Genomic DNA, 13,666 nt, shown 5'->3' with positions numbered 1-13,666 from the left:
CTCAAAATTCCGTCCAAACACTGCTTACATAATAATTTATTCTGAAAGTTAAAAAAAAAAAAAATGGCCAGACGTGGTCATAGGAGATGGCCAGGCATTGCTTTGAACAAATAAATTTCACCAAAAAGGAGTTCTTCCCCTTTCAGGATATGATTGCTGACATATGGCCATGATAGAAAACCTAGCTCATCTCCTCCCAAATACTGAACATGGAATTGTTCATCTGGTTTTTGAATACTTAATGATTTTCACTGTGTGCCTGGATGTAAGTGAATACAATACATGAATAAGAAGATTTCCTGGTATAAAATGTCTCCCAGGGAATTGAGGGGAATACTTTTGCAACCTTTTATCGTCTTTTCCAGAAAAGTACGGTTACACGGTAGTGCACTGATTAATTTATGAAATTGAAGTGAAAATTACCTTGCCTTTAAGAACTCAAATGCACCATAGAGAATTTTCAGGGAGGAAAAGGAAGAGTGATGAAGGCTTTGTAGATTGTATTAATTCTATTAAACTTAAAACATGAAATGAAACCTCTGCAAGGAAAGGTGGGCATCAGACATGCACAAAGGGACCTCTAGTGGCCAAACTGAAAACTTTGCCTATTTAACATAGTTATTCGTTTGATTATTAGCTCACAGATGCTTTGTGGATTAAAAGCAGTCTGCATTTCTTACTGAAATTTAATACACGCCATCTTTTATTCTTACAATTGTGCAGCCCGGACGAGTAAGGTGTGTGTTCGGAGTGTTCTCCATGAGATTGTGATTCCTTGCTGTCTAGGGTGATAGTACAGCCGCTAAAATTTTCGTTTTCATTCTAGAGCTAGATAAAATGCATGGAAAGAGGTAACTGGGTAGCCAGAACATTTCTAGATCTTTCGCTTTACCAAAATGGCACAGTTGCCCATACTAGGAACGGAAGTGCCCCCAAACCCGCAGTGCCTACGTCATCGCACAGTTATTACAGTGTACATTTTAAATGGTGAGATTTCTACACAAACTACTCCTCATACACAACACCTGTTAAGAGAACACTTATGAAGGCGATTTCTTTAGACGGAGTCAGATTTCCATATGAAAATTTCACACCATTCCAATCCTGGGTCCTAAAGGAGAGAGGGATGTTTTCCTTTCCATTCCCTCCCTTTCTGCATCTCTCGCGCCCCACTCCTCCCCCTCCCCCCCCCCACCGCTCCCCGCAGGCAGTTGCGGGATTGGGGGTGCGATGGGGGGAGGGGGAATACATCAAAATGATGTAATTTGCGACTCCACGATGGTTACCATGGCGACTGTCCGACGTATTACGCTATGAGGAGGGCAAAACCCTCTCTAACGCTGCCTCCGTCAGAGGTTTCCAGGGATGCTCTCGCAGCCTACAGTTTGTGGACAGGCAGAAAAACATCAACCTTGAGACCCCCAGCACACATGCGCCTCAAGCTAAACCAAATAGAAGAGTCATTTCCTGGGCGAAAAGAGACCTTGAGGCCTTCGGAGCTGCTACGGTGAAGGACGCCCCTCCCCGCGCTTCCCCAAAGTGGAGAGTTCATTGGCTGGCGGTGTCGTCACTTAGGGTGAGGAGCAAAGAGGTGGGACCACAGAGACTTGTCCCACCCCCGCCCCCACCCCGTCTCCGCGGCCCTCCTAGCTGGGCGGCTGGGGAAGGACGAGGGAAATTGGGAAGGAGCTGGGAGGCCCGAGGCGGCCATTCCGGGGAACCCGGCGGAGGAGGTGGGGGGATGAGCCAGGTCCTCAGACTGCTACGTGGTGGAGCCCGCTGCTTTCGCATCCTGTTCCTCCCCTCGGCGCCCAGTGCTGCGACGGCTTCCAGTCCCCCGCGCTCTCCTCAGCCCTTGAGCTCGCCCCCACCCCCAAACTTTGGAGCTCAGCCTCCGTTCCTCCCCCTCCTCCCGCGCTCTGCTTCCTCCTTTCTCTTAACGCGTCCTGCGCCCGGCTTCCCCTAGTTTTCCTTTCCCAAACACGGTTCACCACCGAGGTTCTTCGTTCCCATGCCTGCCGCACCCCCGCACCAAAAAACAAAGACAGCCCCCCCACCCCCACCCGGCCCCCAAACCTCACCACCACACGTATAGTCCACTAACACCCGACGCGCACCGGGCCCCCAATAAAAGCCCTTGACAGAGGTAGCCTAGAGGGCGTTTTGCACCGTGTCCTGAAACGTCAGAAGCAAAGGTAATCCAGGGAGCCTGGGGGCAAGGGACCCCCAGCCTGTAGGTGCGTGGAGAGGCCTGAGAAGTGGTTTCCCGCGGCGAAGAACTGCAGTGCCCAAGGCCAGAAGGCAGATTACCTGGAGGTCTGGTCTCCCTCAAACAGGAGACCCTCCGTCTTTAATCGGGGTTCCCACTCTCTCCGAAGTGTTGTTTGAAGCACTGTTCAAAATGTCATTTCTGTGGTTAAGGCTTCCATCTAGGTCAGACCCAGGTACAGGAAAGCAGAGTGGGCAGTATGAGATGCTAAGTTCTTGCTGCCACAGAGGAGCAAGGAGCTACGTAAATGAGATTGGAATCCTTTTCAATTTTTAGGGTTTCAGTCTTTACTGTTTGGGGCAGCTTGGCCAAATACAGGAGGAAAAAAACTAATTGAAAACAAATCCAGGATATTTACTTTCTACTTGTATTTTAGCCTACAAGTATGTCTTGCTCAGCTTCTTAAATGCTTGACAAATAGACTACTTGCTACTGTTGACCAGAAAGCAAAGCACCTTTGAAGACCAGATCATCATCATGAGCATCACCATTAGAGATCATTTCTATTTGTTGGAATCTCAAGACCCATTCTCAAATATTCATGACTGTTGGAAATGAACTTGAGGGAATTTTTGAATTTCTAATATTATATGCAAATGTTCTACCCTTGCAATAGCTAAACACACTTAAATCCTAATATCTTTATAATTGACGTGCTTTTTTAAAATACTAAACTGTTCATTTGCTCCTTCTGCATAGGTTCCTATGTTGACTAGTAGAGACAAATATAAATATGGCCTTCTACAGTTGTAATACAGTGTTAGCGATTGCCCGAGCAAGGTAAGCTTTGGAATCTCCCTCCCCACCCAATATTTACGTGAACTTCATTCTGCTAGAAGGAGAGGATATGTGTACAAGCACAGGCTTTGTACATAATTAAAACTTTGTTGGTTTTAACCAAGTTGGGTTTCAGGATCCTGACATTTTAATGTATTTAAACTTGTCCCAAATTTTCTGTATACTTTAGAACTCAGGTGTACTGCATGATATTTGTGGTACAGGTAAAAAGGTTGTAATGATTTTAGAGTGACACCTTTGTAACTAATGAATGTTCCATGAGGTCCATAGATGTAAAAACGGAATAAAATGGTGAGTAAGCAGTGCTAGCGTGTAAATCTACTACACTAAGTTGTTATCGCTTATTTATTTATTCAAAAGAATATTCACTGATAGTTTACTATGTGCCAGATACATTGTACATCCTCATTTTCAGTCATTCAAAGTGGCATACTTTATTCTTGGCACACTTCAAAAACAGTCTGAAAGAATGATAAAAGCTGTCTATTTGCCAAAAGAAGTCTCTTTGCCAGTAATTTTCTTTGCCTAGATGGGTCTTATTTTTATTTTCAAATTATATTGCATGCTAGTAAGATTGTCAGATGTTGCAAAACTAGAATGTCGAGCTCCCTGGCTGGGGTTCCCAATTCTAATTCTTATTCCTAAACTTCTTGAGGAAAATTGAGCAAAGGCATTTCAGCTCTAAGTGCTTTTCCTTTCAGGGGTCCCTTAGGCACTATGTGGACAAAGCAGAATTGTGTGATTGGTAAATTCTCATAGGAACCATGAAATATTTCAATAAAACTATTGTCGGTAGAGTAGTTGACAACACAAGTGTTCTACCTGTTTTATGACAATAGAGACAAAATTTTCAAATGTAATCTTTGGTAGAAAAGTGTTTGCTGTTAGATTTTCTAATGAAGAGGCATAGAGTTTTTAACTTCTGATTTGGCAATTTATTCTTAGGAACTAAATTAATATTTCTTATGGAGTATGTTTATTCATAGAGCATACTGCCCTTTAGTATGAGGCGAAAAGTTTTATTTCATTCATTAATGGATATCATCTGTTCTTAAAGTACATTGTTAAAAAAAAATCGTTTCATTTAAACTAGACACAACGCCTAGTTCTTTTAACTTTTAAGTGTACAATAGTGTGTGCTCAACTCAGAGAATGTTGCTCTTTATTCCAGATTCCCTAGCCATTTTATCCATCTCTCGTGCTCTTCCTATTCCCCATCACTTGCATTTCTTCAATTGCCAGATATCCATTTAAATAAAATATATAGGAAAAACTATGGAAGAAAGAAGTACTCCTATCCTACTCAGTCAGCCAGTAAACTACTTCACTTACAAACTAGAATACAAAAGCTGCACACGTCAACAGGCCTTCAAGTCGGCCCTTGTAAACCTCCACCTAAGCAAACCACGGAAAAGCCAGAGGCAACAAGCCCTCAGCCCACGCAAGAAACAGTCTCAAAGATTAAGGAGGAAAAGCGATCTTTTAGGCAAAAAATCCTGGATGAACTTAAATATTATTACAATGGATTCTACTTGCTTTGGATTGACACTAAAGTGGCTGCCAGAATGGTTTGGAGGCTGTTACACGGACAGATACTGACCAGACGAGAAAGACGAAGGGTAGGCAAGAATCATATTGGAAAAAGAAAATGTGAAGTTAAAATGAACTATTTAGGAACCAAGTTTTTATTAATTTGTCTTAAAAATTGCAGTATAGTAACTTTGGTGAGAACCTCAGTTCCTTACTTGTCTGCAACTGACTTGTTATACAACTTGAGGCAAGATTCTTAAAATGTGTCTGTATTTGCCTGTAGAAGGGTTTTAATTGTGATTTCTAATTTCTCCAAGAAGTAAAGAGGTTTGATTTGTGCATCTGAAATACAAACTATTGTTAATATATTAAGTATGTGCATTTTTAATGTTATTCAAGTATAGACGCTTAATTTATATGAAAGCAAATAATCCAACAACATGCTTTGATTGTCATGGATTTCCATGAAGATATCCCATAAATATTACTTCAGAGTTACAATGAAGAGGAAAAGCCTGCTTTTCCATTTTATAAACAGCTGCAGAAAATCTGTCTTGGGTTATAGCACTACGAAACCAATCCAGACTTGTTTTGTTTCCTTTTAAGCATGTCCTAAAATAATGAATATTGCATATGCATTTAATTCTTTAGCTGCTGAGAACTTGTGCTGATCTCTTCCGCCTGGTTCCATTTGTGGTGTTCATAATTGTGCCCTTCATGGAATTCTTATTACCATTGTTTCTGAAACTTTTCCCAGAAATGTTGCCATCAACTTTCGAAAGTGAATCCAAGAAGGTATGTAGTGTATTGTAACTTGTTGGTTTGTTTTGTATGCTGTATGATAGGGTCATATTTCGTTCTTTTTCCATGTGAGTATCTCCTTATTGCAGCACTATTTGTTGAAATTTTGTTTAGTTGGCTTTTTGTTTGTTTGTTTGTTTGCTTGTTTGTATGGGAATTGCATGGACCAGGACTTGAACCTGGGTCTCCTGCATGGCAGGCGAGAATTCTACCACTGAACTACCCTTGTACCCCCTTATTGTAACTTGTTTTTAATTACTAAAAATGTAAAAAAACAGAAATCAACTGTTACTGCAGTAATTAGTTGAACAGTAGGTACGATTTAGCCTGCTACTCAACTAAGTAGGTATGATTTAGCCAAGCAGAACCTTCAATACTATGAGTAATCCATGAATAAAGGGTCCCCTCCTGAGCATGATGGTCACTGTGAAAGTGATGGGCCAGAAAACGTAGACAGCTCCTTCACTCTCTCCATCCTGTGCCAGACCCTCTACTGGATATTGATATGGAAGTATGAACCAGGCACCAGAAAAGGACAAAATCTTTTAACTTAGTAAGATTGGGAAATGTTTTACAGGAGAAGTAATTTTTGAGCTAAGACTTCGAGTGACTAGATTTTTTTAAATTTTTTAATGTATTTATTTATTAATTTTAAAAAAATTAACAAGAAACGAACTGAAACATTAACATGTGATCATCCTGTTCTACATATATAATCAGTAATTCACAATATCATCACTTAGTTGCGTATTCATCATTTCTTAGAACACTTGCATCAATTCAGAAAAAGAAATAAAAAATAAAGAGACAACAGAAAAAGAAATAAAACGAAAACAGAAAAAAAAAAGATTATACATACCATACCCCTTACCCCTTGCTTTCATTGATCACTAGCATTTCAAACTAAATTTATTTTAACATTTGTTCCCCCTATTATTTATTTTTATTCCATATGTTCTACTCGTCTGTTGACAAGGTAGATAAAAGGAGCATCAGACACAAGGTTTTCACAATCACACATTCACACTGTGAAAACTGTATCATTATACAATCATCTTCAAGAAACATGGCTACTGGAACACAGCTCTGCATTTTCAGGCAGTTCCCTCCAGCCTCTCCATTACATCTTGACTAACAAGGTGATATCTGCTTAATGTGTAAGAATAACCTCCAGGATAACCTCTCGACTCTGGAATCTCTCAGCCATTGACACTTCATCTCATTAAGAGTGACTAGATTTTTGATATGCTCACAAACAGTGAGGACAACCAAATCAATAGGCCGAGTCCTCAATCTTGGGGTTCAACCCTATGAAACTTATTCCTGTAAAGGACAGGCTGAGCCTACTTAAAATTAGGCCTAAGAGTCATCCTCAGGGAACCTCTTTTGTTTCTAAGATATAGTCTCTCTCTCTCTAAGCCAACTCAGCAGGTGAACTCACTGCCCTCCCCCCCTATGTGGAACATGACTCCCAGGGGTGTCAATCTCCCTGGTAATGTGGGACAGAAGTCCTGGAATGAACTGGAACCCAGTTCTCAAGAAGGATTGAGAAAACCTTCTTGATTAAAAGGGGGAAGAGAGAAATGAGACAAAGTTTCAGTGGCTGAGAGATTTCAAACAGAGTCGAGAGGTTATCCTGGAGGTTATTCTTATGTGTTATATACATAAAAATATATATATATATATTTAGTTTATGTTGTAGCAGAGTGGCTGGAGGGAAGTACCTGAAACTACCGAACTGTGTTACAGTAGCCTTGATTCTTGAAGATGAGTATATAAAGATATAATTTTTACAATGTGACTGTGGGATTGTGAAAACTTTGTGTCTGTTGCTCCTTTTATCCAGGGTATAGACATATGAGCAGAAAAATACGGACAAAGAATAAATAAATAATAGAAGGGGAAAAGGGTAAAATAAGTTAGGTAGATGGAAATACTATTGTTTAATGAGAGGTGGGGGTAAGGGGTATGGTATGTATAAGTTCTTTTTTCTTTTTATTTCTTTGTCTGGAGTGATACAGATGTTTTAAAAAATGATCATGGTGATAAATACAGAACTAGGTGATGATATTGCAAGTCATTGATTGTACACCATGTATGCAGTGTACATGTGGGAAGATTTACCAATAAAAATATTTTTTTAAAAAAAGAGTGAGAAGAATTTTACTGTACAATGTGTGAAAGACATTATAGATAGAAATAACACTTAAAATGGCTTAATGGTGTAAAATAGGATGACCTAGTTGGGGGACCATTGCTTGATTCTTTTTTTTTAATGTAATTTTATCGAGATACATGTTCGCATACCATATAATCGTCCCAATTGTACAATCAGTGGATCACAGTATCATTATATAGCTGAGCATTCGTCATCAAAATTGATTTTGTAACATTTTCATTAATCAAAAAAAAAACCGAAAGTAAGAATAAAAGTATAAAAGAACACCCAAAACATTCCATGTCCTCTATTGTTTATTTATTATTTATCTTTTTTTTTTCTTATTCATTTGTCCATACACTGGATAAAGGGAGGGTCAGTCACAAGCTTTTGCAGTCACATGGTCACACGTTAAAAGCTCTATAGTTATTCAGTCATCTTCAAGAATGAAGGCTATTGAAGTATAGTTCAAAGGTTTCAGGTATTCTCCTCTAGCTCCTCCAATACCCCCAAAATTGAATACTACATAAGGATAACCTCCAGAATGACCTCTGGACTCTATTTGAAATCTCTCAGCCACTGAAACTTTATTTTATTTCATTTATCTTTGCCTTTTTGGTTAAGAAGGTTTTCTCAAACCCACAATGTCAGGGACAGGCTCATCTTGGAGGTCATGCCCCACGTTTCCAGGGAGATTTATACCCCTGGAAAGCCATGTCCCATGTTAGGGGGGAGGGAAGTAAGTTCACCTGCAGAGTTGGCTTAGTGAGAGAGGCCATATGCGAGCAACAAAGGGATTCTCTGGAGGTGACTCTTAGGCATAATCATAAGTAGGCTTAGCTTCTCTTTTGCAGGAATAAGTTTCGTAAATGTAAGCCCCAAGATTGAGGGCCTGGCCCATCAAATTGGCATTTCCCAGTGCTTGCAAGATGTTGTAGTTTGCTAGCTGCAGAAATGCAATATACCAGAAATGGAGTGGCTTTTAGAAAGGAGAATTTAATAAGTTACTAGTTTGCAGTTCTAGGGCCAAGAAAATGACCCAATTTCAACAAGTTTATAGAAATGTCCAATCAAAGGCATCCAGGGAAAGATACCTTGGTTCAAGAAGGCCGATGAAGTTCAGGGTTTCTCTCTCAAGTGAGAAGGCACATGGCGAACACAGTCACAGTTTTTCTCTTGGCTGGAAGGACACATGGCGAGCAAGGCGTCATCTGCTAGCTTTCTCTCCTGGCTTCCTGTTTTATGAAGCTCCCTAGGAGGCGCTTTCCTTCTTCGTCTCCAAAGGTCGCTGGCTTGTGGGTTCTCTGCTTCTCATGGCTATGTCGACCATAGGATTGAACCCCAAGATCAAGGACTCTGCCTATTGATTTGGTTGTCCCCACTGCTTGTGAGCGTATCAAAAATCTAGTCACTCTTCATTCTCCAAAATGTTTCCTCTTTTATAGGACTCCAGAAACCTATCAAGACCCACTCAAATGGGTGGAGACATGTCATCACCTAATCCAGTTTAACAACCACTCTTGATTAAATCACATCTCCAGGGAGATGAGCTGATCACAGTTTCAAACATACAGTGTTGAATAGGGATTATTCTGCCTTTATGAAATGGGATGTAGATTAAAACATGGCTTTTCTGGAAAGTTACTCTAGCATGGAAATCTTGTGGAATCTTATAAGTTGCCCTAGGTGTTCTTTCAGATTGGCTGGAATGGTCCTGGTTGGAGGTTGGCAGGTTATGATAGTCCACAGTCCATCACCATTCTCAATTTTAGATAATTTCATTGTTCCCAAGAGAGAGAAAACTAATAAACACACTCTTGCCAAATAGGAAATCTAAACCTCCTCTTAACTCTTGTCCCTCCCCACATTACTTACCTCTGCTGTTGCTGTGGTAGTGCTGATGGTTTCCTTTTGAACATAGCTCATAGCATGCAATAGCAGTTTTACCTCTGTACCCTGGACTTAAACACTCTTTATACAAGAATCATATCTTTGGAATAATTCTTTTTGCAAATACTTTTTAATCTTCTGCCCAGATTATTCTGGGATGTATCAGCACATCACCCCAAACTGTACAAACCAACAAGATCTCACTCCCTATTCAAGTTTCCATGAAGTTATGGTGTTCAAATAAGGTGACCATACATGCTGAATTAAATAACATGCTACTGAAAATAAAAAGTTTGCACCAAATAAACATCTCTTCCTTTGTCTCACACAGAAGTTGAAGTTTTAAAATATAGTCATTATCATTCTTTACCTTTTAATCTGATTTACCTTGGTCTTACCCAGATCAGCTTCATTCATATCTCTAATTGAAGGATGATCACTTTTTCAATGTTTTTAACAGTTCTTATATGGGGTAATGCTCACTTACATAGCTGCAGAAATCTAGCTCTGAGTTTCAGGTATCACACAAATATCCGAAGTTCAAGGGAATAACCAGACTGCATACAAAGAACTCAGCATCTCAGTGCTTGGTTCTTTGTAGTTCCAGTAGGGAGTACAAGGAGATCAGTGGTGGGAGATGGGACAGAAATGATATGTTGGGGTCAGGTTGGAAAATATTTAGTACCTAAGGAATTTAGACTTTAACAGTAGTGAGTCATGGAATGTGAAATTTTAAGAGGGTTGGAACACAACTAGATGTGTTTCAGGAATATAATCTTACTGGCAAGAAGGATTGGAGAGGGCAGCACCAAAACAGGGAAATTAGCTGGGATGCTTTTGCAATAATCCAAGGGAAGATGATAGAGCTTGAATTGCAAAAGAGGCAGTAGGAATAAAGATTTTAAGATAGATTTGAGATGTAAAATCAAATCTCAATATTTAATTACCTGCCTGACAATAGTTAAATTTACTTACATTTAAAATAATCAAGATCTGGAGTTAAGATCATGGCATTCCAAGGAAGGCATTAGTGAATACAGGAATATTGAGGAATAGAGGAAGTAATTTATCTAAAATATCACCCTTCTCCTCAATACTACTCATTCTCCAAACATACATATACACATCATGGCACAATCTTAGAAAATACTTTCTTGTTTGCTTTGTTTGAAGGGAGGAATGAAGAGAGAGGGAGATAGGAGAAGGGAAGGAAAGAGACAGAGAGAGAGAGAGAAACCCAGACTTCCTACTTACATTGGCTCACAGTGCCATGTATTTCTTTCTCATAGTACCTATCCATTAGATTTTTAAATTTTGTGAATCATTGTTTTATCAGTGATCATTTATGTTTGTCTCTTCTGCTAGACCAGGAGTTTCACAAGAACAAGAATTCCTATCTGTTTTATTCCCAATACCTAGCATGGTAGAAGCTCAATGAATGGATGGATGAATATGGATTAATAAATGGATAACTAAATAGGTTCAAACCAGGATATTGCCATTGTGTAATTTTTGGCTGAGTCTTTTAAGATCTCTTTAAAACCAGTGGTTCGTGTCCATCAACAGAAGAATGGCTAAACAAACTGTAGTATATACATATGATGGAATATTATGCAGCTTTAAGACAAGATAAACTTATGAAGCATGTAATAACATGGATGGACCTAGAGAACATTATGCTGAGTGAGTCCAGCCAAAAACTAAAGGACAAATACTGTATGGTCCCACTGATGTGAACGGACATCCGAGAATAAACTTGGAATATGTCATTGGTAACAGAGTCCAGCAGGAGTTAGAAACAGGGTAAGATAATGGGTAATTGGAGCTGAAGGGATACAGACTGTGCAACAGGACTCAATACAAAAACTCAAAAATGGACAGCACAATAATACCTAATTGTAATGTAATTATGTTAAAACACTGAATGAAGCTGCATCTGAGCTATAGGTTTTTTGTTTTGTTTTGTTTTGTTTTTTACTATTATTATTACTTTTATTTCTTTTCTCTATATTAACATTCTATATCTTTTTCTGTTGTGTTGCTAGTTCTTCTAAACCGATGCAAATGTACTAAGAAACGATGATCATGCATCTATGTGATGATGTTAAGAATTACTGATTGCATATGTAGAATGGTATTTTTTTCCGTTAATTAATAATAAAAAAAAAAACAGTGGTTTGTATGATTGGCTGATCATTAAAATCTCTTGGACAACTCTTAAAAATACAGATTCTTCTTCCTTTCCATGCCCACAAGTCCTGACATGGCTATTTTGAAAATGCTACTATGGTGCATTTCGACGATGAATAAGGATTAAGTAATACTAGTCAAGATAGTATCTTAAGTATGTACGTTTAATTCTCTTTTGTATAATGCTTTGCTCATATCTCTATTATAGCATTGAACTCACTGTATCACTTAAACTGTCCTTTGCTTTAGGGCAGAGAGAATTTCTGTGTGTCTTTGTAAAGTAAAATGTCAACTGACTTGGATCATGTGTTGGCTCGACTAACAGCCTAGACGGTTTGTACAAAGTTTGGAAATGGTATCTTATTCTAAACAATGGCAAAGTCTCCCACTGAGATGACATTGTAGATCTATCAGATGTTTTTGATTATTGTAATAATGAGAACTAAAATGTGAGATTTAGGAGACAAGCTGGAAATAGAGGCTACTTTTTATTTGCTCCGGTCTTCAAAAAACCCATTCAGTTAGGCCTGATAATATTAATATATAAAATAGAGATTAAAATAGTATTATTAATATTAATATATAAATTTAGAGATAAGTAGGAAAAAAGGTTACTTTTCTCCATCTTTACCAAGTTGCCATTATAAAGGATTAATGAACTTTTTCCTTTTCTACTATTAAGGAAGAAAAACAGAAAAAGAAAATGGCTGCAAAATTGGAACTAGCAAAATTTCTACAAGAAACAGTTGCAGAAATGGCAAGGAGGAACAGAGCCAATTTGGGAGATGCTTCTACACAGTTCTCATTCTATATAAAACAGGTGTCGAGCTTTTTTTTTTTTTAATAGACCCAACGAAATTCCACAAAGAAAAAAAAATCAAAGACTTAGTGGCTTTGCAAAGAATTAAGAATGCAGCAATTATTTACCTGGTTAGAGCTGAAACACATACAAGTCCAAATTAAAGGTTCTATGGAATTGAACAGCTTGTTTTACTGGGCCTTTGGAATGTATTTAGTAACCAAAGTTTTGCTATCCGTAAGGGGTCTTCTAGTTCTAACATTGTCTGATTTGGTTACTTTCTCTAATTATGTCTCCTTCATCTTTAGATGTACCGACAATCTTTTTCCATCTGTCATTCTTGTCCAAAATTTTCCTTGTTATCAACAGCTTAGAACTATTTTTATTTAAAATATTAATAGGTGTCAATCTTTAATATCATACCAAAGAATTTCTGAGTTGGGAGTGATATGAGAAATACATGTGATCATGGATCTTTCAGATTTTTCCCATTGTTGAAATTGCAGATATCTAAGTCATAGATTATTGTAAACACTTAGGTTTGAGTAATCCACTCTAGTCCTTTGCAGAAAAGGTTATCTTAACTAATGTGTTGGAGACCTTGATAACTTCTTGGACAGAACAATAGAATTAGAATCAGACTTTTGCTTTACTCTTGATTCTTCAGTTGGTTTAGGCTGATTTCAGACAGATGTCTTTACTCCTCTTTGTACCACAGGGCCTAGATATGAGAGAAAGCCCATAAAAGCTTTGACGTCTCTTTCAAGTTCTCTACTGGAAAGCTCAATTAAGTAAGAAATACATTTTAATTAAACCTCTTTGTCCCACTACCTAGGTCCAGACAGGCCACACACCCAGCACAAAGGAGATAATTCGCTTTTCCAAACTATTTGAGGATGAGCTAACTCTGGAGCACTTAGATCGACCTCAGCTGGTTGCCCTTTGCAAACTGCTAGAATTGCAGGCCTTTGGAACCAATAATTTGCTCCGCTTTCAGCTCCTGATGAAACTGAGGTCTATAAAAGCAGATGATGAAGTAAGTACTTAACTATAGCTGTAGGGAATTAGTAAGGCCTTGGTAGGTAATAAGAATTGGCTATCTTTAGGATAGTTTTGAAATGAAGTACAGTATTTTCTGTTGTGTCTCGTCATCAACAGATTCTGACAAAAAGAGTGGCTTAAACAACTATTACCATAACATCTGAACCTCAATTACTCATTTTAGGCATTG

At 38.6% G+C, this 13,666-nt stretch overlaps 1 protein-coding gene and 1 long non-coding RNA gene across 16 annotated transcripts in view; one reads left to right on the top strand and one right to left on the bottom strand.

The window, feature by feature from the left end:
* Window positions 1–13,666, top strand: part of LETM2 (leucine zipper and EF-hand containing transmembrane protein 2) — a 41,740-nt gene that overhangs the window by 1,731 nt on the left and 26,343 nt on the right. For 8 of the 15 annotated variants that reach the window (XR_013169217.1, XR_013169216.1, XM_077144721.1 and 5 more), the window contains 5 exons: window positions 2,969–3,049; window positions 4,239–4,686; window positions 5,249–5,392; window positions 12,319–12,456; window positions 13,271–13,471. Coding sequence is in view for 13 of the 15 variants with exons in the window: in XM_077144721.1 (XP_077000836.1) it covers window positions 3,003–3,049; window positions 4,239–4,686; window positions 5,249–5,392; window positions 12,319–12,456; window positions 13,271–13,471 (978 nt within the window). In the remaining 2 variants the exon portion in view is untranslated. Of the gene's footprint in view, window positions 1–1,194; window positions 1,592–2,093; window positions 2,196–2,968; window positions 3,050–4,238; window positions 4,687–5,248; window positions 5,393–12,318; window positions 12,457–13,270; window positions 13,472–13,666 lie in introns of those variants that run through there. The other 7 variants (XM_077144723.1, XM_077144718.1, XM_077144715.1 and 4 more) reach the window with 5 other exon arrangements.
* Window positions 482–1,522, bottom strand: LOC143670030 (uncharacterized). Its single transcript, XR_013169218.1, has 3 exons — window positions 1,287–1,522; window positions 1,026–1,111; window positions 482–828 (listed from the first exon to the last, which is right to left on the bottom strand). It is a non-coding gene; the product is annotated as an uncharacterized LOC143670030 (long non-coding RNA).

Source organism: Tamandua tetradactyla, chromosome 26, assembly GCF_023851605.1.
Source record: "Tamandua tetradactyla isolate mTamTet1 chromosome 26, mTamTet1.pri, whole genome shotgun sequence".
Classification (NCBI taxonomy): domain Eukaryota; kingdom Metazoa; phylum Chordata; class Mammalia; order Pilosa; family Myrmecophagidae; genus Tamandua; species Tamandua tetradactyla.
Note: the sequence above shows the minus strand (reverse complement) of the source record. Positions and strands in the feature narration are given on the sequence as shown.